The sequence below is a fragment of the Triturus cristatus genome, chromosome 5_2 (genome assembly GCF_964204655.1).
Source record: "Triturus cristatus chromosome 5_2, aTriCri1.1, whole genome shotgun sequence".
Taxonomy (NCBI): domain Eukaryota; kingdom Metazoa; phylum Chordata; class Amphibia; order Caudata; family Salamandridae; genus Triturus; species Triturus cristatus.
Genome location: NC_140588.1, coordinates 535137725 through 535165573, shown reverse-complemented (window position 1 = coordinate 535165573; position 27849 = coordinate 535137725). Strand labels below are relative to the sequence as shown.

General features: G+C 48.7%; 1 protein-coding gene across 7 annotated transcripts in view; it reads right to left on the bottom strand.

Annotated features, from left to right (window-relative positions):
* The window catches only part of UBP1 (upstream binding protein 1), a 533655-nt gene that overhangs the window by 352546 nt on the left and 153260 nt on the right, over nucleotides 1-27849 (bottom strand). For all 7 annotated transcript variants that reach the window (XM_085607613.1, XM_085607611.1, XM_085607612.1 and 4 more), the window contains exon 3: nucleotides 6358-6434. In XM_085607613.1, the coding sequence (XP_085463739.1) occupies nucleotides 6358-6434 (77 nt within the window). The remainder of the gene's footprint in view (nucleotides 1-6357; nucleotides 6435-27849) is intronic.

Sequence of the window (27849 nt, the reverse complement as noted above, 5' to 3'; positions counted from 1 at the left end):
TTTTTCCATCCTCACTCATCCTAAACTCTCTTCTTAGTTTCTCTTTCTGTTCATTCTATATCCTTCCTCTCATATCCATCACTAGTCTTCATATTTCTCTCCATCTTCCACGGTCTTTCACTTCTTTGTTCTTTCCCTGCCATCCTTATTTCTGGTTGTTCACTATCTCCTTTGCTCATTCTGATCGCCCTTTCTTTTTCTGACACTTTTTTCTCTTTTTTCAACCTTTTCTTTCACTAATTTTCTCTCATATGTCATTTTTGATATTTGAGAGCAAACTATCCTATAAAATGGTCTCAGTTTTCCAAAATAGGCTTTCCCCCCCCTTCTAGTGTGAACTGGCTTGGGTGTGATCATCGTCACTTGCCACAATGTTGGCCTGGTAGATTGTTTTCCTAAGGCTTCTTTTGGTTCTAGATCTGGTAGTGTACATTTCTCATCCAACTTGTTTAAAGGGTTGGCAGTGCGTGCACCCGCCCTTTTTGTGCTGTAAATCACTGGGGCATGTGTCAATGTGTGCATGATTATATTCTTGTTTCAGGCACAAACCTAACCTTACACCCAGTTTTGCCAGTCACTGTCTTTGTTAGAACAGATTCACAATTGCTTTAGTAACCTTCCGGCTTCCTCAAATTTGCTTGAAAATGCACCATTTGCCCACTATTTTTTCAGACTATGGACTTCCTGAGTCAGAAAGGCTGCATTACTTGCAACTTCGACATTGGGCATTGCACCCTGACAATAGACCATACCCGTAGAGACACCTCACCCCTTATGAACGATCGCTCATCACAAGATCTTCGGATAAGAAATTGATCTTGGACGCCTATAAGACGCTGCTCACTCGATACACGCACGCATACAATGCAAGTCGCACACTCTGGGAGAGCGATCTAGGATGCGAACGTAGCAGTAAAGAATGGGAGGGTGTATATTATAGGACACGGCAAGCAATATGGGCCCGACAGAAACACTAACCAAATTAGCCACCTACTGGTACTACACTCCAGAACACAAACAGAGTCGACCCCACGCAAAGCTCGGATTTCTGGAGGGGCTGTGGGAACACCGGTACGTTGGTTCACCTCCTGTGGGAATGTGAGCATTTACAACAGTATTGGTCTCAGATCCTAGACGAAATTGATAAACACCTTGACACGGAGCTCCCCATATTCCCTGCCTACGTTTTCTTGGGAGTGCCGAACCCCCTAACATACCCTCTCAGGTCCAGAAGAGGGCGCCAGATAGCAATAGCGCTAGGAACGGCCACTCAAAACATTTAGCTTCACTGGAAGACTCCTCGGATTCCCTCTCACACGGGTTGGCTCCAGCACTTGTGGAACATACTGGGGATAGAGAAGATATCTTGACTGACAAGTTTGGGTTGTCGTTGTGGGAGGAGGAGGAGGGGGATCATATTTTCTGGAGTACATAGTGCATGTTACAGCTTGAAATGTACTACAATTACTGTTCTACGCATGCATGTTGGTGGACACTTGCCGCTTGGGAATCCTGATGCACCTCTTCTTGATACCATGACAGGGCGTCAGGAGAGATCAGAAGTTCATTTTGCGACCTGGAACATCCGAGGGCTTGGTAATCCATGCAAATGCAGACAGGTTTAAGCCTATTTAGACAGACACAACATTCAAATTGCTATGTCACAGGAGACACATCTTAGCCCCTTGACGGCTCCTGTTTTTGCTGCTCGATGAGCAGAACACCGATGCTTTGCCTCCTACTCTACATATGCCAGGGACACAGCGATTCGGATTAAATAACGCACACCGTACATGGCTACAGGATCCCTCCAAGATACGCAGGGCCTCGTTTTTTGTTTAAATTTGTTTATTGGTATTTTGCATTTCATTCTACAATTGAACATCATAGCATTGTAATATATTCACATACATTTGTCAGATGACTGTAGAGAATAGAGTTCATAGTCTAATTACAAGTCTGACATTTAATACAAAGTACAGTGGAGCATTCTGGGAGGTACCCACTTGGCTAGCGGTTAGTTCTGTACTAATATACGTACTGGACCCTGGTTGGGTACAGATCCCGCGGTCATAGGTTTGTTATGTGAGCTCCTCATTTACCAGTGTTGTGTTCTCTAGTATGATGTTTAGTGAATGCGTTCCCATCTAAAAAGAAAAAGGTATCGGTTTTAGAACAGCCGATGTAGGAGTAAGACTACGAACCTTGGGGGTGAACGGTGGGAGCTGTTGGGGAGCTACAAGAATGTACTAATTGTGTGAATGGTTGCGGTTTCGTTGCATTATGTAACATCGTGTGTGCGGGGTAGGGCCATGGCTGGTCGGTTGGACACAGTGGGTGGGGATCGCCTGGTGAGGTCCTATTAGATGTCCAGCTCTAGGTGTCTGGGTCTGGTCTTGCATTATCTTCCGCTGGTCCCATGGGGGGTAGGGGTGGGGCCTGAGATTGTGAGGCTGTCTGATTCCGTGTGCGTCGTTTTGTGGGTGAATTGGTGCAATAATTGTGCCCATTCTAGAGATATGGGATGTTTGCGAGTTCCCCGCCTCATCTCTTAACACCTCTTCCTCCGCCGCCCTCCACTTCTTCATGACTCCTATCCTGGCTGCTTCGGGGGGTCCTGCCGGGGCCCAATGCATGGCTATACCTCTGTTTGCTAAGAGAATGGCTAGGGAGGCGAAGCGGCACTGTACCTTTCCGGTCTTCCGCCGAGGGGAATATGGCAGGCTTCTAGGACGGTGGCAAGTAGATTCCAAGCTGTCAATAAAGTTTGCATTTATAAGAACTGAAATGCAGTATCGAACAACATACTATACTGAAGATGTGTACTTCTTTGTTATACCTGAAATTTGAATAAAAAGATTTAAACAAAACAAAAATGTAAAGTATAGACAGCTGCAAGAGTTGCTCAGACATTGCTCGGAGTTTAGAGAGACCTCAGAATGGGGGACACAGGAAACACTCAACTTTTTCAACGTCTATCTACAGACTCACTCGCAAAAAATCCGACAGGGTAGTTCACTATCAGGTTCGTCCCGAGTCAGACTTGGGGGGGGTCCCTCAAACATCTACCGTCTCCCCATAAACCTTACGTACCATATGTACTCAAATGACACTCAGCTACACTTAAAGATAGCCTACCTGGAGGATATTATCTGGCTCAACCATACTCTACCTAAAACCCAAATCTGCCTTATACAAAAACATCTTAAGCTTAATGCCATGAAAACTGAATTTCTCCTCATATCCCCTTCCCACAATTCTCCCCCCTTTTAGAGCGGTTTAATCACCTACAGTTCCTCCTATGTAAAACCGTCATCCTCGAATCAACAAAACCACAAGGGATTATCTTTGACAAAAACCTCAACATGTATGCCCACATCAGTACATCCACATGCAGTACCCTTTTGCAACTCAGCCTCGTCAAGAAGATGAAACTGTTCATTCCGCCACCAGACTTGAAAGTTGCAGTGCTATCCTTGGTCATATCCAGACCAGAATATGAAGTGCTACCACAAACGGAACAACAAAATCACATCTTGCACCACCCAAGGCGACCCCCAATGCTGCAGCAAGACTAATCACGGGACCGAGATGTTTCAACCACATCACACCCTCTCATATGTCTCTACATAGGGGTCCAATAAAAGCCAGCACCTTACTGAATATAGCATACTTGACTTACAAAGCACCGCACGACGCCCCCCCACCCCTCCCGCCAAGTATCCAGCCTGCAATCTCACTTTCTCAGGAGGTAGCCAATCCCCATGGAGGGCAAGTTACATTCTACTGCAATGGCCAAGAGTTTGAAAAACAAAGACATATGGCCGCACGTTCTCTGGATCAGCCCACAGTATCTGGAACACCATAGGAATCATATTCATGGCCTAATTGATGAACTTTGTTAGATAATATGTTATTTTGTCATGATGGTATGTTATGAAAAAGTTGTATCAATACAGCGCTCTGATACCTGTGGCTCATGTTGAAAAAAGAAAAGCAACAATGCAGATATGCAATTTACAGTATAATACATGAATTGCTAGGTACTGACAGGGTGTCTGAAATCCATCAGTCTATAAAGAATACAGTAGCAAAGTACAGGTCCTATAATCAAGGGAGAGAAATTAGCAGACTATGGCAGCATTCTTGACTTAGACACTTTCATGTAACATAAAATAGAAGCAATGGTGCAACAGCTCCATGAAGAGCCGATGTGTAATGTGCAGCAGAGAGAGCTTGAGATGGACTACTTAAAAAAGGCCTCTTCAGTCCTGCCACTTCTCAATGCAAAGTCAAACATAAATCAGCAAAATGCCATTAGTAGCACGGTCTGACACTCCAAACCTGGAATAGCAGTCCTATGAGACGAGCCACAATGGGAATGACCCTTTGACCCATTTTAAGTGTGATGTCCTGTGGGCTGTTCCAAGATATGAATGGCAATTTAAAAAAACAACAGCTGCAGGGTGCCAACCTAAAGAGCTTTCAAGTATTATCATTTATTATTTCTGTATGATTTTCAAAACACTTACAACTGCATACACTGCCTCTAGGCCAGACCTAACATTTTAAATCTATGCATATAAATATTGGCTAGTCTTAGACCATTAGAGTACTGAATGAAGATTCAACTATTTCAGCCTTCTAGAAATGCAATACAAATTTGAGATATCTGAGCAGGAACGCAAGAAGGATGAGAGGTTGTCAAATAATTCAACGAAATAAGTGACACCTAGATAGGGCACACTTTTCTTCACAAGGGCACCTAGATAGGGCTAAAGAAAATAATGCTTAAACCAAAGGAGCAGAAAAGCTTGATGTGCAAACTGGACCACAACATAAATGACTGAGAAACACCAATAGCATCCAGGGCCGGCTTTAGTGCTGGTGGCACCCAGTGCAACAATCATTTTTGGAGCCCCCACACCCAATGACCACCTCCTCGGATTCTCTCACTACCACCGGACAAAAGTTCCCCTCATATCTCCAATCATAAGTCACTGCTAAACACAGCACCCCCCGAGGTCAGCGCCCCCTCCACAGGTCAGCGGCCTGTGTGGTCGTCTCAGTCGCACTGCCCTAAAGCCGGCCCTAATAGCATCTTTGCAAATGGTTCTGAATATATACTGTACACAATTGCTGTTGCAATGAGGGTGATTAGGGAGAATAACGCATCCTGTGGTGGCATGAAGTCTTCGAGTCCTCCAGGTGACATTAAGCCAATTGTAATATTTGACAAGGCACACATAGCTGTTGAGCCACTGGGTGTACAGCTATCAGGCCCTGAATAGGCTAAGACAGATTCTACCGAAGGAAAAACTGATGATGGCATTCAAATATATCTCTGGATGGAACAGGAAAACAGGAATCCTTTTCCACCACCAGTTCCATTGATGATGGATGGAATGCCTGATCTAAGCAAAGGATCGGTCTCTAGAAGGGTGAGACAGAAGCAAACAACCACCTTTGCACTAGAGGAGTTTGTGCACGATGGCTGCCTGACTATGGGCAGTGCCTGCATGTGTCTACCATGTCTTTTTTATTTTGGTTTCTCAGTACCCTTGGGCAAAATGGCTCACGTTAAATCAGGAGGCACACAGACACAGAACCAAAGTCTTGTTTGCACCAAATATGAGAGGCATAGCTTGGAGTAGTAACTCTGGGGAAGATGGAGTAGTGCAATGATGTATGGCTATTCTGCAGAAGGGGTACTGGAAGTGCCATTCGGGTATTATGGACCTCAGGGCTAAGTGTGGTGTTAGGCCTTACAGGCCCCTTTGTCCTTCGCTGATTTTATCACACAGATTGCTGGTGCACAACTTGGTTTTGCAATGCCCCTGTTAGACCATCTGGACGTGGCAGGCAGTGAAGGCATCTAATCAAACCCGTGACTGATAAGTCACTCGGGGGATATAAAAAAGAAGGGAACTTGCCTACTGCTTCATCATGGCAAAATGTTGTTGGACAACAAGGAAGAGTGGATCTCACAGGTATCTTGCCAGTTACACAAATTGACCTTTTCAGCACAGTAATGTAAAGAAATTCTAAGCTTCTCCATTATGATGATTGGAGTCACAGTCTTTGCAGTTCTACCTGCAGACACTAGCACAACAGATTAAAAACAAGATGGACCGAAAGAAACATTCACAATGGACAGAACAGAGAGCTTGGCCGTAAGGGTAAGATATGGGCACACGGAGAGCTGTGCATGCATGCGCTGAGGCATCTCAGCTCCGATGGTTGAGCATTTCAGTATTTTCCTTTAAGTAGTGAGTGATATCCAACTTAAAACATGAAAATTAAAACTAAGGATAGATGAAAAATAGCTAAACAAAATATATTACATTTTTACCTTACCTTCACTAGCTGTCCATTTATCTCGGGTAAATCGCCCATCGTCCGGTTATCTAGCATTCTTAGCTCATACGACTGACCTTGGAAAAGAACACAGGTGCTAAATATAAATAATTATTCAGTAAATCACATACCTAGTTCTGTATAGAGGCACTGCATCCTTTTTCGAACTCGTTCATCAAATAAACCTCACACACTTAGATAAAGCACTCACACACTTAGATAAAGCACTATCAACGTAACAGCCTAAAAACTAAGCTCTACTGGCCAGGGCTGATGCTCACTTTCCCAGGTGACATTTTATTCTTCTGGTGCAATCGTGCACCTGAAACTTCTACTGTGGGTTGGAGTGTTTATGGATATTTCAAATATCATACCTGAGCAAATAAACCCACACCATACAGAAATACCTTTTAGGCCTCTTCAGCCATCACATAAGAGTGGCTAAAGGTTTGTGGGTTTGTCTCGGGTCCCTGCCTGGAGATGAACACAGCATATCCCGGTCAGGTGCCTTAGGCACCTCCTTTCTGGATCTCTGTCTTCTAAATTTTATATTTTATCCCCTCTGCAATTTTCACGTGCTCCATGTAAACAATTGCTTTAAAATAACGTGTACGGTAAATGCGTTCATCCTTAGTTTACATGGCACTAATTTATCAACCAAAATAAATTGCCACCGATGCCGATATCTCCGCTGTTTGAACTTTAAATTGAGTGCCACATTGTGATCTTTCTTACAGCCTTCGTAAGCACTGCAGTTTCAACCTTTCAAGCAATTCAACGCAATTTTAGTGGCATTGATGCTGTTAATGAAATATCGAGTTCTGACAATCTTCGGCCACTCAGTGGCACAATCATCACAGCAAGGTAAAAACACCACCACCGTCCTAAGTCCTGAAAACCCCACAAACCAATGTGGGTCTAAACGCATCCACATCTGGAAAGAAGAGACTGTAATAATAAAAGACAGGTGAATGATTCCTGCAGGGACCAAGAAATAGTAAAGTTTACACAGCATTCAGTCTCCTTGTTCCCCAAAAATGTATATGGCCCCTTTCATCTCAATATAGGAGGAGTGGTGTGACTGAGCTCGTAGTTACTCCCTGTGCATTATAAAGTACGTTCTTTTTTTTTTTTTGCAAAAACAATTTTTATTGCATATTTTCAGTTACAATTACCTTTCATTAACTACCCTCATGCTGATGGACATATCTGACTTCCGGAAATCAATGTGTTATATGATCTAATTCGCTGTCATCCAGATATTCTGTACCCATCAGCACTCCTATATGCATATTCACCCTCTCCCCCCCCCCCCCCCCCCCCCCCCCCCCCCCATGTCAGTGTGCCATAATACAAGGTATAAGGATGATTCTCTCTTTAGGTCTCGCCTGACCCAGCGCATGTGCTGGTCTGGCGAGATTTATTGAGAGGGCTCCAAAAAGGGCTACCAGAGATTACTTTCACTTTCACGGCCGCTTTGATGTTTGATCGCGATTGTGATCACTTTCACTTTCGCGGCCGCACGGCCGCTTGGCATTGCCAATAGGTCTTGCTTTTGGAACCTTATAAATATTTAGTTATGCAACTGTTGCATAGCTAAACACTTATAAGGTCCCAAAAGCGAGACCTATTGGCTATGCCAATGCTTGTTTTAAGTTGCTGTGTTGTTAAAAATAAAGTGTGTCAAAAAAAAAAAAGTTGCTGTGTTGTTGGTTGTGGGCTACTCCCCACTTCAATGGTCAGGCTCAGTTCTGTAAGTAAAAGTGGTGAACTCGTTCCATCGCTTGTGTTCTACCTGGTACATCTCTATTACTGCACTTCCGCAGGCTGCTCCACTGTATCATCGTCCCCTACTTCATCCCTTACCCACCCTTGGAGCTCAACCACTAGTGCCTCCCATGCACGTGCCATGTCCAGCGCCTTTTCATCGTTCCCCCGCAGTGCTAACTGTAGCCTGAACGTGCCCTCACTACATGCCCAGTTGGTGAAAGTCGCACTCCATCTCGCAAAGCTGGGACAAACACTCGATTTCCAGTGCAGGGTGATTTCTCTTTTGGCCATAACTAGCCCTAAATCGCAAAACTTGCTCGTAATTTTTGTACGCGGAGTGTGGGGAAACCGTAGCAGCAAACAAACTCCCAGTTCCACCTCCAGGTCCCACCCTGTCACCTGGTTTAAGCAATCAATAACCTCGTCCCAGTAGCGACTTAGTGACCCACAGGACCAGAACATGTGTTTGAAGTCAGCCCCCTCCTTCCCACACCGAGGGCATTGCGGTGTAGGGCCCCCGAAATACTGAAATAATTTAGCTGGCGTCAAGTATGCCCTATGCAAGGTGAAGTACTGCACCAATTGAAACAGGGCATTACGTGTGCTCTTCCAGGCCCGTCTCTGTAGCTTGGGCCACGTCAGTGCAGGGATAGGTTTCCCAATATCCATTTCCCATTTGTCCTTTAGAGCGTTCAAAGGGGCTAGGTGTTCTGTCGTCAGGCTCCGGTATAGGCACGTAATGGCCTTAATTGTGCCTGCTGCCATGACCACATATTGACATCCTGCAGCCGTCTGGGGTTCCGATAGTCCCGCGTTCCAGTGCTTCTGGAGACCTGCCACCAGGGCTGCGTGGAGTAGATAGTCTCCCCTCGGGATCCCAAAGGAGTCCCGTAGCCCCTGGAATGGCTGACGCACTCCATTTAGGTACAGGTCCCCCACCATCTGTACCCAGAGGTCTTCCCAGTTAGCCAATCCCGACCAATCCCCTCCATGCGGGAGGGCCGTGCACATGCCTAATGGGATCTCTGGGGCGTAAGGGATGAGCAATGCCGGCCTTCCGTAGGCTTCGGTTCCAACACAGCCGGAGCGTTCGATCTTGAAGAGTTAATTGTGACAAATCGAGTCGTTGCTGTAAGACAATAAAGGAAAGCACATGGCGCGGGATCAGTCTGCCCTGTGGGCCTTCCGGGCCTCTAAACTCCCTAGCCACCGCCAGCGTGAGCCATTGTAACTGGGCAGCCAGATAATACCACTCGAAGTCGGGTACTGACAGCCCACCCTCAGCTCTGGGCCGTCGTAGGGTGGCCAGCGCCACCCGCCTCCTGCCAGTTCCCCAGATAAAGCCCGTAACCATGGCCGTGAGCTTGCTGAATAGCGACGCCGGTACCCAAATAGGGAGCGTACGGAAAAAATACAACAGGCGTGGGAGCGCCACCATCTTCAGTAACGCCACCCTCCCCGCCACCGAGAGCGGAAGGGTGCTCCAGAATCTGATACTGCCAACCAGGCCCCTGATTGCCCTACCCACGTTCCCTTCCAACAGGCCTTGCTGGGTGTGATAAATATGTACTCCCAGATACGGCAGACAACTGTCCTCACAGCGTATTGTTCCCAGGGAGGGGTGGAGTCCGCCCATGCTGTGTTATGGGGTATACACAAGTCTTGCCCCAGTTAACTTTCAGGCCCGACAATTGACCAAAGTCCTTCAGTAGAGCCTTGGCGCCCCGGAGGGCCCCATTCGCGTCAGCCAGGAATAGCAATAAATCATCCGCGTAAAGGGAAATATAATGGATTTCCCCCCTTAATAGTAGTCCGGCATAGGCGCGTCCCATTCTTGCATGAGACGCCAGGGGCTCGACAGCCAAGGCAAACAGCAAGGGGGATAACGAGCAGCCCTGTCTTGTTCCCAGTCGCACTGGATAGGGGGCTGATATTGTGGTCCCCGTCCGCACCCTAGCCACAGAGTTGGTGTATAGCAATCTTGTCCATCGCACGAACCCATCCCCCAGACCGAACTCCTGCAGGACCCTAAACAAGTAAGGCCACTCCACACTATCAAAGGCTTTTTCCATATCTACAGATAGTGTCAAGGCGGCAGGGTATTCAGTGCAGTCCACCTCCATAACCCGCAACAGGCGCCGGATACACGTCGACGTGTTACGTCGAGGGATGAACCCAGCCTGGTCGGGGTGTATCAGAGTGGCCATATGATCCAACAGCCGCGTGGCTAAGATTTTGCTCAAGATCTTATAGTCCACTGTTAGCATGGAGAGTGGGCGGTAGGCCGTCCTGGCACCCGGGTCCCCTCCTTTTTTCAGGAGAGGTATAACCAGTGCCTCACGCGTGGAAGTGGGCAATTGTCCTTCCTCCCAGGCCTCCCTGTAGATGGATTGTAATTGCGGGGCAAGCAATTCCACATAGGCCGCGTAGAATTCCACGGGAAGCCTGTCCGTCCCCTGAGTTTTCCTACGAGCCATATGTTTGATCGCCGTTCGGATCTCACCTAGCGATATGTCGCCTCCCAACTCCTCCTTGTGGATTGGATCCAGTCTCGGTAGTCGGGCCGTTGCCAGGAACTCCTCCAATTCCCCGGGAGCGTCCCGCATGGTGTTAGTGTACAGGGCGGTGTAATATGTCAGGAACTGATCATTGATCTCTCTGAGAATACACCACTGTTCCCTCCCCGGTGGTCAGAGAGAGTATGGGGGAGCCGCGCGCGGTGGGGCTCGTCAGCCAGGCCAGGAGTGATCTAACTTTGTCCCTTTCCGCGTGTGCTCTGGTGAGGTACGCCTTGTAGTCAAAACAGCGGAGCCATTCCACTTGCACTGTCATTCGCTCGCGCGCAGCAACCACCTCATCGTGGGATTTCTCCCCCGTGTTATGGGCCCTTTCCGTTGTGCGCAGCGTGGTGTCCGCCTTCTCTATGTCTCCCAATACTGTTTTCCGGACCCCGGACGTGGAGGAAATACATATCCCTCTGATGACCGCCTTGAACGAGTCTCATTCCCATGCTCTCCGCGATGCTGTCCCCGTGTTCTCTGCAAAATAATTCGTTATTCCATCGCGGACCTCCGCTTGGAAGACAGAGTCCTCCAGCATCCGTGGGTTTAAGCGCCAGGTGGGTATAGCTTGACGCTGCCTACTCCATTGTGCTATAACCAAACAGGGGTTGTGGTCCGATATGGTTTTCGCCAGATATTCGCTATGACGAATCAGAGCCTGCACGTCTGAAGAGCACAATATGCTATCCAGGCGCACATGCAGCTCGTGCGGGGTGGAATTAAAGGAGTAGTCCCGGTCCGTCGGGTGATGCCCCCGCCATGTGTCTTCCAACCCCCACGCAGTCTGCCAGTCCCGTCTACTTCTAGCCGCCCGATGTATTGCCGACTGGGCAAGGGGTGGATGAGATCTATCCAGGTGGACATCAGTGATTGAATTGAAGTCACCCCCCATGATGGTCGGACCCGTTAGATACTCCGCTAAAGTCCCTGAGATGCGCGTGAAGAAGGCCGCCTGCTCTACATTTGGGGCATAAAGGCTACATAAAGTTACTTCCCTCCCATCTAACCGGCCCTGAACTGCCACAAACCTTCCCTCCGGATCCACCTGCGTGGTGAGGGACTGAAAGGGAAGACCCGCTCTAACCCAAATAAGGGTACCCCTTGCAAATTTGGAATAGGTGGTGTAAAACAATTGACCCCGCCAGCGCCTATGTAGGGCCCGCCCTTCTGTCCGATCTAAATGAGTCTCTTGTAGAAAAGCCACCTGCACCCCTCTACGCACCAGGTAAGCGTGGACTTTGCAACGTTTCGCCATGGAGGTGAGCCCCCTCACATTCCAGGTGATGTATTTCAACTCAGGAAGGGATGCCATCACACCGTTTAACACGCACTATCCAACCTTGCACAGTCCTAGACATTGCTCCAACGTCCCTCAACTCCCAAACAACCCCCAATCCCACCCGCGCCCAGAACAGGTGCCCAACCGTAGTTACCCATCCAAATACAATACAGTTAACTAACTTCTCTGGTAGCCACCAGAGTCTCACAGCTAGTGTGAGTAGGAGGAGGTGGGCCGGGGCCGAACGGGTACGGTAAGAGTTCCCAATGACCATCCTTGCACAGTCTCTACAGTATCTCCCCGGACACTCCTTGCCCCCGGTGCGCCCACCCCAGCTCCCAACTCCCACAATCGTGGAAAGCCGGGCAAACCCTTGTAGACCCGCTGCAACCCCATCCCCAATGCAGAGTCAACAGTTCAGCACGGTGCCCCTCCAGCCCCCGGCTACCCTCCTTACTGTCACCGGCAAGCCAGGAATAGTTCAGGTGTCCATTATGCCGTCCGCTGTCCCCGCCGTGACGTGAGGCAGCACCGCAGCATCTTCCTCGACTTCATCACTTTGCAGAGTGTCAGACCCCTTTGGGGAGCCCGAGTCCTCGGCAGGGACGATGCAGTGGCTCCTGAGATGGCTGAGACCGCCTGCAATGCCGCTCTCCGCTCCAGCTCAGTCTGTGACGCCAGGGGGGACCGCATCCCAGTTGTCCGATTCTTGTTACGACGGCTTCAACGAGGCTTCGGCGAGGACATCCGCGATTCTCCTCTGGCGGTACGGGCCTGCGCTTCCGATCTATACGTTTCCAGCCAGCCCCATGCGGCCTCAGGGTCATTAAAAAAGAATGTTTTGCCGCCCAACATGATCCGCAGACGGGCAGGGAACAACAATGAATTTTGGATGCCTTTTTCCCGGAGAGCCTTTTTGATCGCCAGGAACGAGGACCGGTGCCGTTGGACTTCGAAGGAATAGTCGGGGTAGATGGAGACAGACACATTTTCCACTCGGTAGGGGCCCTTTGTTCTGGCTTTCTGGAGAATGATGTCCCGATCTTTAAAGTGCAGAAGGCGTGCAACCACTGGGCGGGGAGGTCTGCCAGGGTCTGGAGGATGAGTCGGAACTCTATGCGCTAGTTCCAGTGTGTAGAACTGCGTTAGTCCCTCAGGTGCGGCCACGTCTCGTAGCCAAGTCTCCATGTAAGTGAGCATGTCACTCCCCTCGATTTTTTCGGGCAGCCCTACCACACGTATGTTGTTGCGGCGGTTGCGTCCCTCCGCATCCTCAGCTCTCTTCTCCAGTGTCTGCACCCTCCGTTTCAGATCCTCTATAGTGGCATCAGATATTTTCTGGGCTGGTGCCATCTGTTCAAGCGTGGCCTCTGTCTGCTTGACTCGATCAGCCAGCTTCCGGTGATCCCCCCCGGAGCAACCCCAGGTCCGTGGAGACTTGCGCTATATCTTGCTGCAGAGCAATTCTTGTATCAGATATGGCCTGCAGGATCTGGTCCAGCTGCTTTTGTTGGAGGCCCACCGGTAGTTCCCAAGTTCCGTCTCCCTCCTTCTCACTGGGTGTGTCCCCCGTCGTATCGACGGCAGTGGCGCCTTGCTTCAGGCGTGACTTTCCCATCTTTCCACGGTCAGTCGAGGATGGCTCGTCGGGAGCCCCGCCGCCCCAGATCACGGCTGCCCACGCGATGCAGGATGAGGCCTCAGCCCTTCACCCACCACGATGGCCAATGGGGGACAACAGGGCTGCCCCGCGCAGCGCCCTCTAAGATCGTTCTGCCGCTGAGAAGGGCCTACTCAGTCACCAGTGTGTTCCAGCCGACGTGGGATGCAGGAGCGGGGGTTTTTTTTTGCACTCCGTGTCCCACGCGGGAAAGCAGGAGGGTCCACTCCATCTTCAGGCCCACAGCGCTCCAGGAGAACTCTACAGCCGTCCTCGCCGCTGTTCGTGCTCTACTCTGGGCGGGCTACCATGCCAAGCGCTCTGTCCTAGTGCAAGGCGCAGTCACTCGGGTGGTGCCTCACAGCCCTAGATGTGTCCTCCGCATGGGGGGGAACCGCCCTCCTCGCCCCGCTCTCCAGAATCCCGCCGCTGTCGTAGGGTCCGCTACGAGGTATCTGGGGCGTCGCGCTGTCCTGCAGTACAGGTGCCCCTGCTCCGCCCTCTCACAGAGTTTTTCACCGCTCCGGTGCAGCGATCGGCTCTTTATCGCTGATCCCCAACTTCCGGTTCTCCCGGCCAGCCGCCCCGCACTTCCGGCCGGCGCTACATTCACGCCACGCCGGGGACTTCCCTCCGAGGATGGGCCGCACAAGATGGCCGGCGGCAGTCCGTAATTCCGTCGCGTCTTGAAATCTAACTCAGCCGTAGCGGCACCCGGCTGGTCGTTTCGCAGTGGCAGGAGTCGGGGCGGCCAGGTCCGGCCCCCGGAGGACTCACAGCAGTTCCGGGGCTTCAATATATAGGATAATGGCCGGGCTGGATGCGGGGCTCGTAGCTCACGCGTCCATTCCCAACAGCCTCCAAGCCACGCCCCCACATTATAAAGTACGTGCTATGATTATTTTTTTGTCACATATAAGCCCTTTTATTTTTTCACAGATAGTGACGGGGCAGCTCAACAGACTCTGAAGGTGGTTTAAAAGTGCTTCAGCAATGATCCTTTCCTTGCAACATAAAATGTTCTTAAATGAAATAAATGTACATGATTGCTTGGAAATATCAGAGGTTACATTAATCCCAACAACGTCACTACAATTCATTTGTTACACTGCGTGACAGGTTCCAACAGCAACGCTTACAAATGCTATAAGTAAAGCTCCATTTCATTTTAATTATTCAAGGTCCAGCCACTTACTGGACCGACAAGGACTTAACCCCATCTATTTTCACATGCTATCTGGGAAGCAACAATAACTACACCACATGTCGCTACCGAACACTGGCTGGCGGACCCTATACCCTTGGATGGAATTATATTATCCAAGGAAGGTACGCTCGGGCCCCATCCATCAACTGTGGGTTGCACGATCAAGGCCTGGTCCCGGATAACCAAGCGCTTGCAAATACCTTGCCTATATTTCCCACAACTCCCGCTTGTCTACCACCCGGATCTATCATTATTACAAGAGTGCATTAAAAAAATTAAATTGCTACCACACGTCACATCCACTGTTGGGGTGACCTATATCTTAATGGTAAATTTCGTACTATTCAGCAACTCTTTTCAGACCCTCCACCCACTACTATGGAAACCTTTCTATATGCTAGACTTAGACATGGGATCATGGACTGCACATCAACGTACCCCTTGGAGCCTACGACGGTGGCCCCTCTTCACCTTGTCCTTCGCACACTCACTGCATCGCACCTTGTCTCCACACTATATCACAACTTATATGTTGATGTTGACTACCCTCAATGCGCAGCTAGGGTTAAGTGGTCTTCGAATTATACATTACAAATTCCTACACCTCTGTTATTACACCCCGGAGAAACTCCAAAGGCTTGGCTTACGAGACACAAATAGATGTGATAGATGCAGGGCGGCTTGGGGATGCCTGGAGGTACATGCCTACTGGCAACAGGTCTTTGAAGCGTTAGAATCCATGACCTCAATGCACATCCCCATGTCCCCTCTTACTGCCCTGTTAGGGTATACCAAACAGATCCCAGTTAACCTCTGCAAATTTGTGTCTTTCAGCTTGGTCCTGGCCAAACATCGTGTGGCCTGCCGCTGGGGAAGGGGACGGGCCCCAAAATTCAAGAAATGGATTACAGATATGATACTATGGCAGGACCAGACCAGTACATATGCCGAACTCCTCCCCATTTCCTCACGCCCTCGGGACATACGGGGCCCACTTCAATCATACCTACTGAAACACCCTATGCATATTTCTCAAGACCCTTCGGATCTGCGCTCCCCAAATAATGCCTAATCCCACATGCATTATCCATACCTCACCCGCACATACCCCCTGGAGTAATGCTCACTAGTTACTCGATATGCCGCCCTCTGATGTTCCAAAATTGTAATGCCACTGTAGTTACATACAAATGTCTAGTGTGCCTGTTATGTCTGACTGTCTTGTTCCATATGCCATTCTCGCTGCCAATCGCTCATATGGTTCTAATCTACTATCATATGCAAAACAAATGCCTGAATGTATACATGTGCTTATGTCAATAAAAAAAAAGCAGCAACAATAACGGTGCGCAACAGAACTCGGCCCTTATTCTTTACTTGTAAGCAGATTTCATATGAAATATCCACACAAGCCAAGTCTTCAGAGATGGGTTAAAGAAGGGAGCACAACCTAGGGCACGTATGATTTTAGACAAATACACTGCACATGTATGTCTGAGTGTACTGTATTGAAAGAGTGGGCTGGAAAGAGCAACTCCTCGGCCCACAATGGGTGAAAAAGCCCGGAGAGGGACCGCCGGAACAGTATGTGGTGGGGCAAAATCAATGGGGCTGATTCACAAAGGTAATCTGAGATAAAAGTCTAACTTTACAATTTTTGGTATTCACTGACATCATTTACGAGTCGTATCTTTACGTCCGCAGTCGGGCCATACTCTCCGCACCAGGGCCATACTCTCCAGCTCGGGCCATTCTCTCCAGCTCGGGCCATATGCAGCTTAATCAATGGGCCAGAAAGCAATTTTTACTAAAGGGAACATTAGGAATGTGTGATAAATGGTAGAAGAGGTCATAAAAATCAGTTTGGGCGGGGAAAAGGGTGTGCCAGACACTACATTATATCCCAGAAAAGTTTTGAGAGAATCACTGATTTTTTTTAAAAGTCCTAAATCTGGTTTGGGACTTTGATAGATCTGCTCTGGTATCCTGTCACAAGGCTTTTCTCAAGATGCTGATTGAAAAATTAGTTGATTAAGAGCTACAGAATGGAGTTTTGCACACCCTGGCATCAAGGACTACTCATTTTATTCGGCTTTAAATGGAACGTACACCACAATTGACCTGTTTCGCTCCCAAACCATTTTAGGCAGGCTGGTTGGTTTGTGGATGGTTGGGAGCACCATATTAGACCATTCCCATTTAGACCTGGTGTGAGAAGGAGGGAGGGCATCACCTATCACCCCAGGAAAATGTGCATAAGCTCATTTAAAAAACATTAAGCAAAGAGCTTCGAAAAAGTATCCTTGATTATTTTGTGGAGGATGATCTTCCCCAAGAACCCAACTTAAATAAACATTGGGATGCTTTTTAGAGGAGAAGCGTTGGCAATCCTCCACAAGGCATGTAGGAACGACCAACTAGCAGAATCCAAGCACATGGAGCAACCTTCTGCAATGGAGAAGAAATATAAACAAGCTCAATCACTGAAACAACGCAGAGATATGAACTGAAGGGACAACCTCAGGCACTCAGAACTAAAAAGGTTAAACTGGTACTCTTGCGGGGGAGGCAGTATTTTTATGAGAAAGGGAACAGTGCAGACACACTGCCAGCACTGTACATGCATGAATAAAAGGCAAAAGCATATAGAGCACAAAGTAGAATAGCACCAGGTATTCTGACCACGGATGAATGGAGAAGAAGGCGGTGTTTGCCCACTTCGACCAGAATCTCTACGAATCAGAATCAACTGATAGAAAGGTCGTAGACAAATTTCAGGATTCGCACATGAGGGTGAGATCTCTAGAGTGGGCAGAAGAAGTAGACAAAAGAATTGAGAAGCAATAGATAATAGATGCTATAAAAGTGAAGAAGCTAAACAAGACCCCAGGACCCGATGGCATTCTCTTATCCTTTTATAAGGACAATGCAGATTTGCAGCTCACAAATATAATTCTTTCAGTTAAAGCGTGAGAATAGCTAAGTCAGTGTGTGGTGCTGAAATCACACTCATTCCCAAATCCGGAAGAGACCAGAGGAAGGTAAACCATATTGTCCCAAAACGCTCTTAAATACAGATACCAAAATCTTGATCAACAGGTTGGACAGGATCCTTTTGTTGTTGATAAGGGAGGATCAGCTTGGCTTTCTAAAGGGTAGACAGGGCTCTGAAAGAGTCTGTAGAGAGGCCACCTTATTGAAATAAATCGAAGCTGAGGGAGTTTCCGGCTCTCCTTATAACACTTGATGCAAGAAAGCATTTAACCCGGGGAGTTGAGATTTCTTAGAAACAGTCCTAACTAAACTGAAAACAGGGCCCAGAATGAAAGGCTGGATCCTGTCCAACTATCATTCTCCACTTGCAGGAGTAAGAGTCATTAGCACATGCTCAAACTCAGAACATGCACAAGGGAAGTGTCTTTGTACCCCATTTTATTTGCGCTAGTGATTAAACACCTTAGCCTTTACTATCAGAAGACTCATTACTTAACAGGGTTTGACCACTTAGGGACAAACAGGGGAGGGATCATAGAAGCCTAACAATATAGCCCCCTGTTCACCATCAATCAAGGCAATAACTTATGTATAGGTACATAAAGCGGTTAATCATTGTGTACATGTAGGTAATAACTTTATGGTAATTTCAAAAACTTTTGCATGTCCCATTCAATCAATCATTATTATTTCATAATAAGGCACATGAAACATAGTGCGGGTGGACTTTTACATATATTTACAAAACACATACATATATTTACAAAACACATACAGACATTTGACTGGCACAAAACGGTAAGCACTAGAATGCTTTAAACAAAAGATATTTCGAGAAAAAAAGAATTTGCCACTGGACCCCAGCCCACAGTACTTTTCACACATACAAGTGTCCCACATATACCTTAATTATGACATAAAATGTCCAACATAGAGATACATGTAGTCCAATCATTCTAGTCCCTTCCACAGCTGAAGAATGAGTGATCCCATTTAGTTTGTGAGTGCAATTTCTTATAGTTTCCTCCTTGCTGTTGCTAAAGTTCTACCATTAGGGCACCATTCCAACGCTTTGTCACATCTCCTCAACCATGTGTTTACGAAAACAAATTTCGAACTTCCTTGTAGGGATCTCCAATTATACTGAAGGGCTGTCTCATGGCTGTGCTAGGTCACAGGACACACACACAGAGTGCCTAAGTGTAGCAGAGCTAGGTTTGAATGCTTCAAATATGTGGCTTGTTTCCCCCTACTACTGACTGTGTCGGTACCATAATTGCTTCAATTATCAAATGGAAAGAATGTTTTGATTTAAAATCAACGGAGCTTCCCCCCCTTAAATGCCTCCATTTTACTTAATCTTTGGAGTGCCTGTTAAGAGGATTTCCGAGCTGCGCAGGCAGCAGTAACGCGTGCGTTCAGTAATTTCTTTGTCCTACCGCCAACTTCTCCTTCATAGTGTGAACAAACCAGTTGTCCGAATCCAATTAGTTGTGCAATTTTTCTCTTTCCTACAGCGTTCAACAAGTTTTTCCAGGCATCTTGTTTACCGGCTTCTTTTTCTTTTGTCAACACCACGTTAGCGATAACATGTTGCTAGTGTATTTGTTAAATGTTCACAGAGAGTATGTAAACTGCTGCATGAAATGTGGTATTGTCAATAATTATTTATTGTCAAGTGAGCCTGCTGACTTCAGATGTGATTTGTGGACAGAGTTCTGCAAAGGAACCACTTGAAGGAATGGGAATAAAGTGCCCAGAGAAAGTGAAAGATTGATCATGTCTGCCAGATCTTCCTTTGGATGTATTATTTGGTTCAGTAATAGGTCGTCATCTTGGTTTTTCAAAAGGGTGGTGTGTGTTGGATAGAATTGTCTGTGCTGATATTTGTTTGGAAGGGGTTGTGGGTTTGAGCCTGTTCCAGTGTTGTGTCTGAATGCCAAATAAATTACCACTGGAGATACTTAGGGCCTCATTACGATGTTGATTGGAAAGCATTCCAACCAACTCCTTGTCAGAATCATTTCCGACCGACTTGGTTTCAGGGAGTCCGACCGACATCTTACCCCCAAGGCTCCAACAGTCTTTCTGCCACCCCCATGGCCCAGGTCTGCGTACAATAGGACAAATGGGTTCCATTTACATTGCAAAAACGTGATGCTCCCATCTTGTACTTTGAAGCCTATTGTGTTGCAGGCGGGAGGCCACCCACATGACAGAAGAACCATTTTATCTGCAAAAGGATGGGAACACAGAATAGTAGGAAATGTATTATCAATTCAAATCTTCTGCATTTTTGCTTTCTAACTGTAAACCAGAATGCAAGAAAGAACTCATTTTGCAAAATGCCCTCTGAATCACTTGATAGTATCTGTAACCACAAATTCAGAGCTTCACAAATACCCACTATCCCTAAACTCACTAATTTGGGCATATTAAAAAAATTAATAGGGTTCGTTTATACTCATTTTCATTCATTCGATTTTACCATACAAATTGAGGCATGGTCAGTATACTATTATAAGCTGCAGGGGTATTGCATGTTTTTGGACAACCAACAAACACGATGTATTCCTTGCGAAAAGAAGGGTCTGATGGACAGAACAATATATTGCTTTTATAAATTGGGCTTCAGGGTAAAAAGCCTCTAATGGGCGAATATCTAGACAGTAAATAAAAGGAATGGTTCCAAATCTAATCATAAAAGAATTGCCTTAGTATCCCACATTTTAAAAACAGTTAATCTCCAGTTTCACTCCATGCATTTACCAGTTGGAAAATGCAACTGGTACTACTTCGCAACACGGAACATAATGTGTTTCAGCTGCTGCAAACCTATATTGAGTCCCTAGGTACAAAGAACAATTTGCGCCCTTGGCAGAGTTAGAACTGATGTGATGGATATTTCCTGCACATGACACTTGCTGGTGTCTGTCAACCTATCCCACTCCTTGCTGCCTAGCAACGGCAGCAAACCAAATGCAGTCCACAGCCCACAGATGCAGCCTTGTTAAATTTACTCAGCACATCTGTTTGCTACTTTTTTACGTATGCTTGTTTTGGCGAACAGCTCACAGCGAACTCACGTAAGCTGCTATTTGTGTGTTTAGGTCTTGCAGTAAACAGCATCGGGAATTCATGAAGATAATTTACACAGCCAGCTATCTCAGGAAAAGTGACAAAACAACGAGTGCATTTTCAAGTATATCAGAAAATGACCACATGCTCAATGATCAACCATGCGGCGCATCCTACAGAACTCATGCAGTCATCCTACCCATAATAGGTTTACGTAATAAGAAAATTTAACATATTTATTGTTCCATAACAGGAAAAACATCTCTATACAGCATTAGAAGATCTAAACATATTTTAACTGGACACTAAGTACCAATATTGCAAATGGTGTCTATAATCACAGCAGAAGTCTTGCTTCTGGCCAGCAGCCTCTAAGTGTTATCGTTGTCAACTCAATTGTATTCAGTTTCGCATGACAGTAAGATGAGCACTGAAAAACAGGAAATTTGCAATAAAACAGCAAAAGGATTAAAATGTCAGTACTAGTAACTTACAACCAAAAGGATCGCTCCCCTCTCCATCAGATCACCCAACTACATCCTCCGTGGGGACCTCAATTTCTACCTGGAAGACACCACAGACCCCAATTCCACAGCCCTCCTCGACAGCCTCAGCAACCTTGGACTCTACCAGCTTGTGCAAGGGCCAACCCATATAGCAGGCCACACCCTCTACCCTACTTTCTCCTACAACAACAGGCTCACCTCTACCCACATGACCCCGCTCATATGGTCCGACCACTACATCATATATTTCAAGATATTTGCCCACCAAGTCACCCCACCAGAAAAACCCAAAGCGTCATCAAGACATTGAATCCAAAGATAACTAAACCAAGACCCTAGAGGAACGCCCACCCAACCACACCGGGCACCTTGATGTCGACACCAAGCCCTTCAATAAATGTCTCAACAACTGTGCCAACCACACCGCTCCCATCAGAAACAAGACGTACAAAATAACAAACAACCCAGGTAGCACACAAACAACCTCAGAGAGTCCAAGCACCACTACAAACAGCTTGAGAGAAACTGGAGACTTGACAAAAATACCATTGCCAGATTCACATACAAAGCTGCCCTCAACTTCTGCCACCAACAATTACGAGATGCAAGGAAAAGGCCATGACTCGAAGCCAGCTTCAACAACGGCGAAGAACTCTTCACCATCATCAAGGACTTCTCCAATCCCTCTGCTGCCAACATCATCATCCCACCACAAGCACTCTGCAACAACCTCTCAAACTTCTTCTAACATAATATATTTCTAAGATCTACTACACAATTGACCCACAGCCTACCAATATGAACTCCCCCCGAACAACCAGAAACCTTGTTCACTGTCAAACAGCAGCTAAGCAACTGGAAGCCCTGCTCGAACAAACAAGCCACCGCCTTTATAAATACCATCCACTCAGAAGCCCCCTCAGACCCATGCCCCCACTTCATATACAACCTTGGAAGAGCCATCATCTCTCCTGCACTCACTGCTATCAACACCTCCATAACCACCACCACCTTCCTGGAAAAATGCAGAAGTCAACGCCCTATTTAAAAAACCAACAGCAGACCCCAGCACACTCAGCAGCTATAGATAGACCCATCTCACTCTCAAGTTGGCAGCATATATAGAGAAACAAGGCTTAGAGCTAAACATAAGTAAAACAAAAGTTGTCTGCCTCAGTTCAAAGTAAGTTATTCAATTGGTTTGTTAAGGGCAAACTCTTAGATGTATCCTCATACAAGTATCTGCGTGTTCACATAAACACCAGGTGACCTTCAAACATCTTGCTTCATTATGGGCAAAAGCGCATTCACTAAATATTGCTTTCAAACTGTTTCAAAAGAAACTCAGCTGCCCTTCATACCAGCACCTTCTTACAGTCACGGCAGCCCAGCTTGTTGTCCCTTTGGTAGCACAGGGTTTGGAAATCATAAATTGAACCAGAGCAGCTACGCTAAATTTGTTACAAACGAATGTTTACAAAGCCATCTTTGGCCTGCCCAAGTTATCCTCTCCTGCTCATGTGTGGCTGGAATTTGGTGTAAAAAAACAAAGAATGAATGCTTTTGTCAGGTTATGTTGGACATTCCGTGCTTTCGCAAGTGGCTCTTTGAACAAATTGTGCTAGCAGGAAATAGAGATGTAGATGAGCGAAAATCTAAAAAGATCGTGGGGAACTATTTGGGGCCGACAATAGAAGCTCTCAGCATTAAAGCAGCGTGGGCTGTTCCCATGGAGAAAGAGCAGCCTACTTTAGATTAAGTAATACTTCTGCAAAAAATCTTGTCACAATTGCATGACAAGAACTGCTGCCATTTATGTGGATGACAATCACCCACATTTTTTGGGCATGCCCGCAGTCCTGCAACAGCATATCTGTACCTGCAGGCAACCTGTCATTTCCTGGCTGAGCGGACCTCAATTTCCCTAGCCTGCCAGGTAACAATTTTTTTTAGCCTGCGTAAGAAACTGCTGGACGAGGCCTTGTACTAGGGCCCTTTGCGTATGCGGTTTTATTTTAAATGAGGACTCCTTCATTTTTAACGCACTCTTACTTTACAACACACCTGTGAATAATGAGGATATAGTGGGCACCAGCCAGCATTTTGTATAGCAACTGATGAAAAACAAAGTAGTATGCCTTCAAGGACATAAAGCAGGCTTTAAGCATCAACCCCATTGCTTTAGAGCCTTTTGCCTTAGCATTTTTTAATTTAAAAAAGATAATAAAACACACTTTGCACTTTAGTATTCCCTATCGGCCTCACAATGTGCAGACTAACAACTACATGATATACAACTTATGGCCTTAGATATTGACAGTATACTACCGCAGAATCCCAATGCTATGTTGCTCCTGATGTCTACTTTAAAATCTGGCATAACCATTTTGTGAATCAACAATCCTTCACTGTATGTTGAAATTGGGCAGTTGAGGTGTTTTAATTGTTTGAATGCAGTACACATGCAGGTTTCTTACACTTTTTTAAAAAAAAATTCACGTCATTGAGGACTTTTTTACTAACTATACAATAAAACTTTACTTAGTTACTTGGACCTGCCTTTTCCAGCTAAAGTCCTGGAGAAAGCCATCAATACCCAACTCGCAGACCACCTAAAACTCAACCAACTCCTAGACAGCTCCCACTCAGGCTTTCACAGCAACCACAGCACAGAAAATACCCTCAATGCGGCCACCAATGACATCAGAAGCATCCTCAACTGAGCAGAAATGGCCGCACTCATCCTGCTCGAACACTCTGCAGCTTTAGATGCAGTAGCCCACTAGTCACTCATCAGAAAGCTTCAGCACTTGGGTATCTGTGGACCAGCCCTCAAGTGGATATCCTCTTTTCTCACAGACCGAACTCGAAAAGTTAGACTTCCCGCTACACCTCAGAACCCAAAAAACCCATTTGAAGAGTCCCTCAAGGATTATCGCTCAGCCCAACCCTCATCAATGCCTACATGCTGCCCTCGCAGACATCGTCAGAGCGCATGGCATCACTATAGTATCCTACTCCAACGACACACAGTTCATACTCTCCCTCACCAACTCAACCAGCACCGCCAAAGCAAACTTTGCCAACTGCATGAGCAACATCACTGCTTGGATGAAAAACAACTGCCTCCACCTCAACACAGACAAAACTGAAGTCCTAATCTTCTGCAACAACCAATTCCCCAGGGACGCCTCTTGGTGGCCCTCCAAACTTGGACACCCACCCACCCATGATCATACCAAGAGCCTCGGGATCATCCTAGACAGCAACCTCTCCATGAACAGACAGATCAACGCTATCTCCTCGTCATGCTTCCACATCCTGCGAACGCTACGCAAGATTTTCAAGTGAATTAAACTGAACACCAGACGAACGGTCACCCAGATTCTTATCACAAGTAGACTTGATTACGGAAACATCCTCTACATCGGAGTCCCAGCCCACATTCTACGCATTCAGAAACAACATTTTGTTCTCATGCTCCAATATGGAGTTGACGAGGAATTTTTTTGAGAGTTAAATACCTCAGTGCTCCAATTCTTCACCTCTGTGTCCCAGCTTGGTTCCTAAATCTGACTGATCACTGCTCATTATCAGGCTCTGCTATCTGCTGCCTGATTATAATGTAAAATAAACACAGCCTTTCCTTAATTTTTAAAAGGAAAATGTGACCCTATGCTTATTTAGCAATGAACTCATGACTGTGAGCTACTCTGAAGGTGTCTGAGAGCTACTGGTAGCTTCCTATTGACTGGTTGGAAACACCTGAGATGATGGATGATACTCATGCATAAATTCAATACAAAATATCTCTTTTAAAAACAAGATAGGGGGGGCGTGGCCAAGATGGCGGCGTGAGCGGACGCTTTTCCTGCCGGCTCCCGCTCTGTTGGGCCCCAGACCCCGGTTTAATAGCTGTATCTTTCCCTAAGCAGCGCCGAGAAGTGGCGGCGGAGATGGCGGAGCCTCGGCAGGAGCTGTGAAGCGGCCCGGGGCCTCTAGGAAGCCTGGGCAGTAGGCAGGACGCCGCCGGAGATGAGGTGCCGGGAAGAGGTGGAGCATAGAGCCGGGCCGGGCAAGAGCGCCCCCGGCCAGGAATCGTCGCGAGAGCCCGGTCTTGCTGGCGGGGCCTCGCCGAAAGCGGCGGTGAGACGGGAACGCGCGCAGCAGTGACCGTGAGCCAACCCTGGTGGGTGAGCAGCAACCCGGCGGCAGCTGGAGGAAGGATCCGCCCCTCGAGCTGTGCGGACCGGTAAAAAGGGGCCGACGAACACCGAAGGCCAGAGAGCCTCCCCCGGCGTCAGGGGATACGAGGAGTTGTGGCGGTACGAGCGAGCTTTGCGGAGAGAGGCCAAACTGGTAGCTAGCAGCGGTTCGGGCGGGGGACGTCCCCTCGGCCGGCCGTCGGGCCCCTGAGACGCCGAACTTGGAGCCGGTGCGGGCTTCTTTCCCCCCCCCCCCCTCTCCCAACGAGGCCGGGTGAGAGCCGGAGCAGCGGCGACAGCGGAGCACCGGGGGGGGGGTGTGCCAGGACCTGAAGTGCGCGGACGCGCTGGCGGCACCCACCGGATCGCGGGGGAGGACTCCCTGTGAAGACACGCAGTGACGGGCCGGGAGCGGAGAGATCGTGCCCGGCTGCGCGACCTCGAGAGGGCCGAGCCGGGGTACAAGGCCTGCTGCCCGGCGAGGCTGAGAATCGGCGCCTGATCGCGAGACCCGGCAGCGGCCCAGGTGGGGCGAACACACCGTCAGCAGCGGGCAAGGGGCTGACCAGGCCCCGGAAGGTACGCGCCCTGCCTTGGGCTGGCCCTGAGAAGCAGCCGGGCGGAGAGCGGCGACCTGTGCACGAGGCGCCGGAGCAGCGGTGGAGGCCGGTGGTGAGACTCGGAGTAGTGGGGCGCAGCTGAGGTCAGCTCCCTGAGGCGACAAACGAGTGGACACGCAGAAGGGGCCCCCCCCCCGGTGAGCGCTACGGCCACGTGGATACAGAGGCACCAGAGAGAAGCTCGGACACGCAGGACCAGAGCATGGCGCCCTGCGGGCAGCGGTGAGGAGGAGGCCGCCAAAGGGAAGCACGAGCGGAGCGGCAGCGGCGGAACGCGGCGGGGAGAGAAAAGTTTATCCCTGGGCTGGAGGAGGCGACCGGCCTGGGATCACTACACGTGGGGCTGTGGGCCCTGGGAGACAACGCGCGCAGCGACTGAGGACCCAGCCAGGCCCGGAGGAGAGGTGAGGTCCCCAGAGGAGGGGGCTAGGCAGTAACTTTTCGGCCTGCACAGACGCGGCGGAGCAGAGGGGGGCTGCCACTCGGGAGAGACCAGGAGTGGAATGAGGGACGGCGGCCTCCCTCCCCACCCCGCTGCCTCTCCACGAGATCCGGCTGTGGCGCGAACACGCAGCCCGGTGCACTGGGGAGAGATGGGGTCGGAGACCTGCACCTGCTGAGGGGCCTGAGCCGGTAACTGCGGGGACGTAGCCAATGGAGAGGACCCACGCTCCCACAGGCAAGACAAAGGCAGTGCGCAGAGCCCTGGACGGCGGAAGGGACAGGGGCCCGGCCCGGAGGGGCTGAGGGGCCCGGCATTCCTGGTCACTGGAGCAGGGCGCAGTAGCCGTTGAGGGGACTGGCGTGGATTGGACCGAGGGTGCCTTACAGTGCCGCAGAGGACCGGGGGCCGCCGCAGGTGGGGAGCGGGGTCGTACGGTCGAGGGGCCTTGCCTCCTCCTCGGCATGGCGGGCAGCAGAGGTGGACAGAAGGGGGAGCGCACACTCCCCGAACTCCTCGGCAGAACACAACACAGAGCCGACAGAGGACTGCCATCGCCTGGTTCCTCTGGAGGCCCGGGGGGGGGGGGGCTGCTGACGGAGAGCCCCCGGTCACCAGGTCCTTTATGGAGTCCCTTTTTAGCTCCCTCAGGGAGGACTTCCAAACCCTGAAAACCGAAGTGGCTGGGGAGGTGCGAGAGCTACGCCGGGAGATGGATGGCTTGGGAGAAAGAGTGGCCACGGTGGAAGACGCTGGCCAGAGACGAGACGAAGAGTTCGAATCCCTGCAGCAGGAAGTGTTGCGCCTCCGGGACCAGCAAATTGACCTCCAGGCACACGTGGAGGATCTCGAAAACAGATCGCGGAGGAACAACGTCTGGGTTCGAGGAGTGCCGTCCAAAGAAGAAGGGGCGGATGTAGCGGGATATTTACGGGACCTGTTTAGGGAGGTTCTGGGCGAGGAGGAGGACTTCCCCATCCGCATCGACAGGGCGCACAGGGTGGGCCCCCCACGGAGAGCATCAGCGCCGCCCCCGGACATTCTCGCCTTTCTCCCGGACTTCCCGCTCAAAGAACGCATTCTGGCAGAGGCACGGAAGCGGCAGTCACTGACCTTCAGAGGACACCCGGTGGCCCTCTACCAAGACTTATCGGCCATCACACTTCAAAA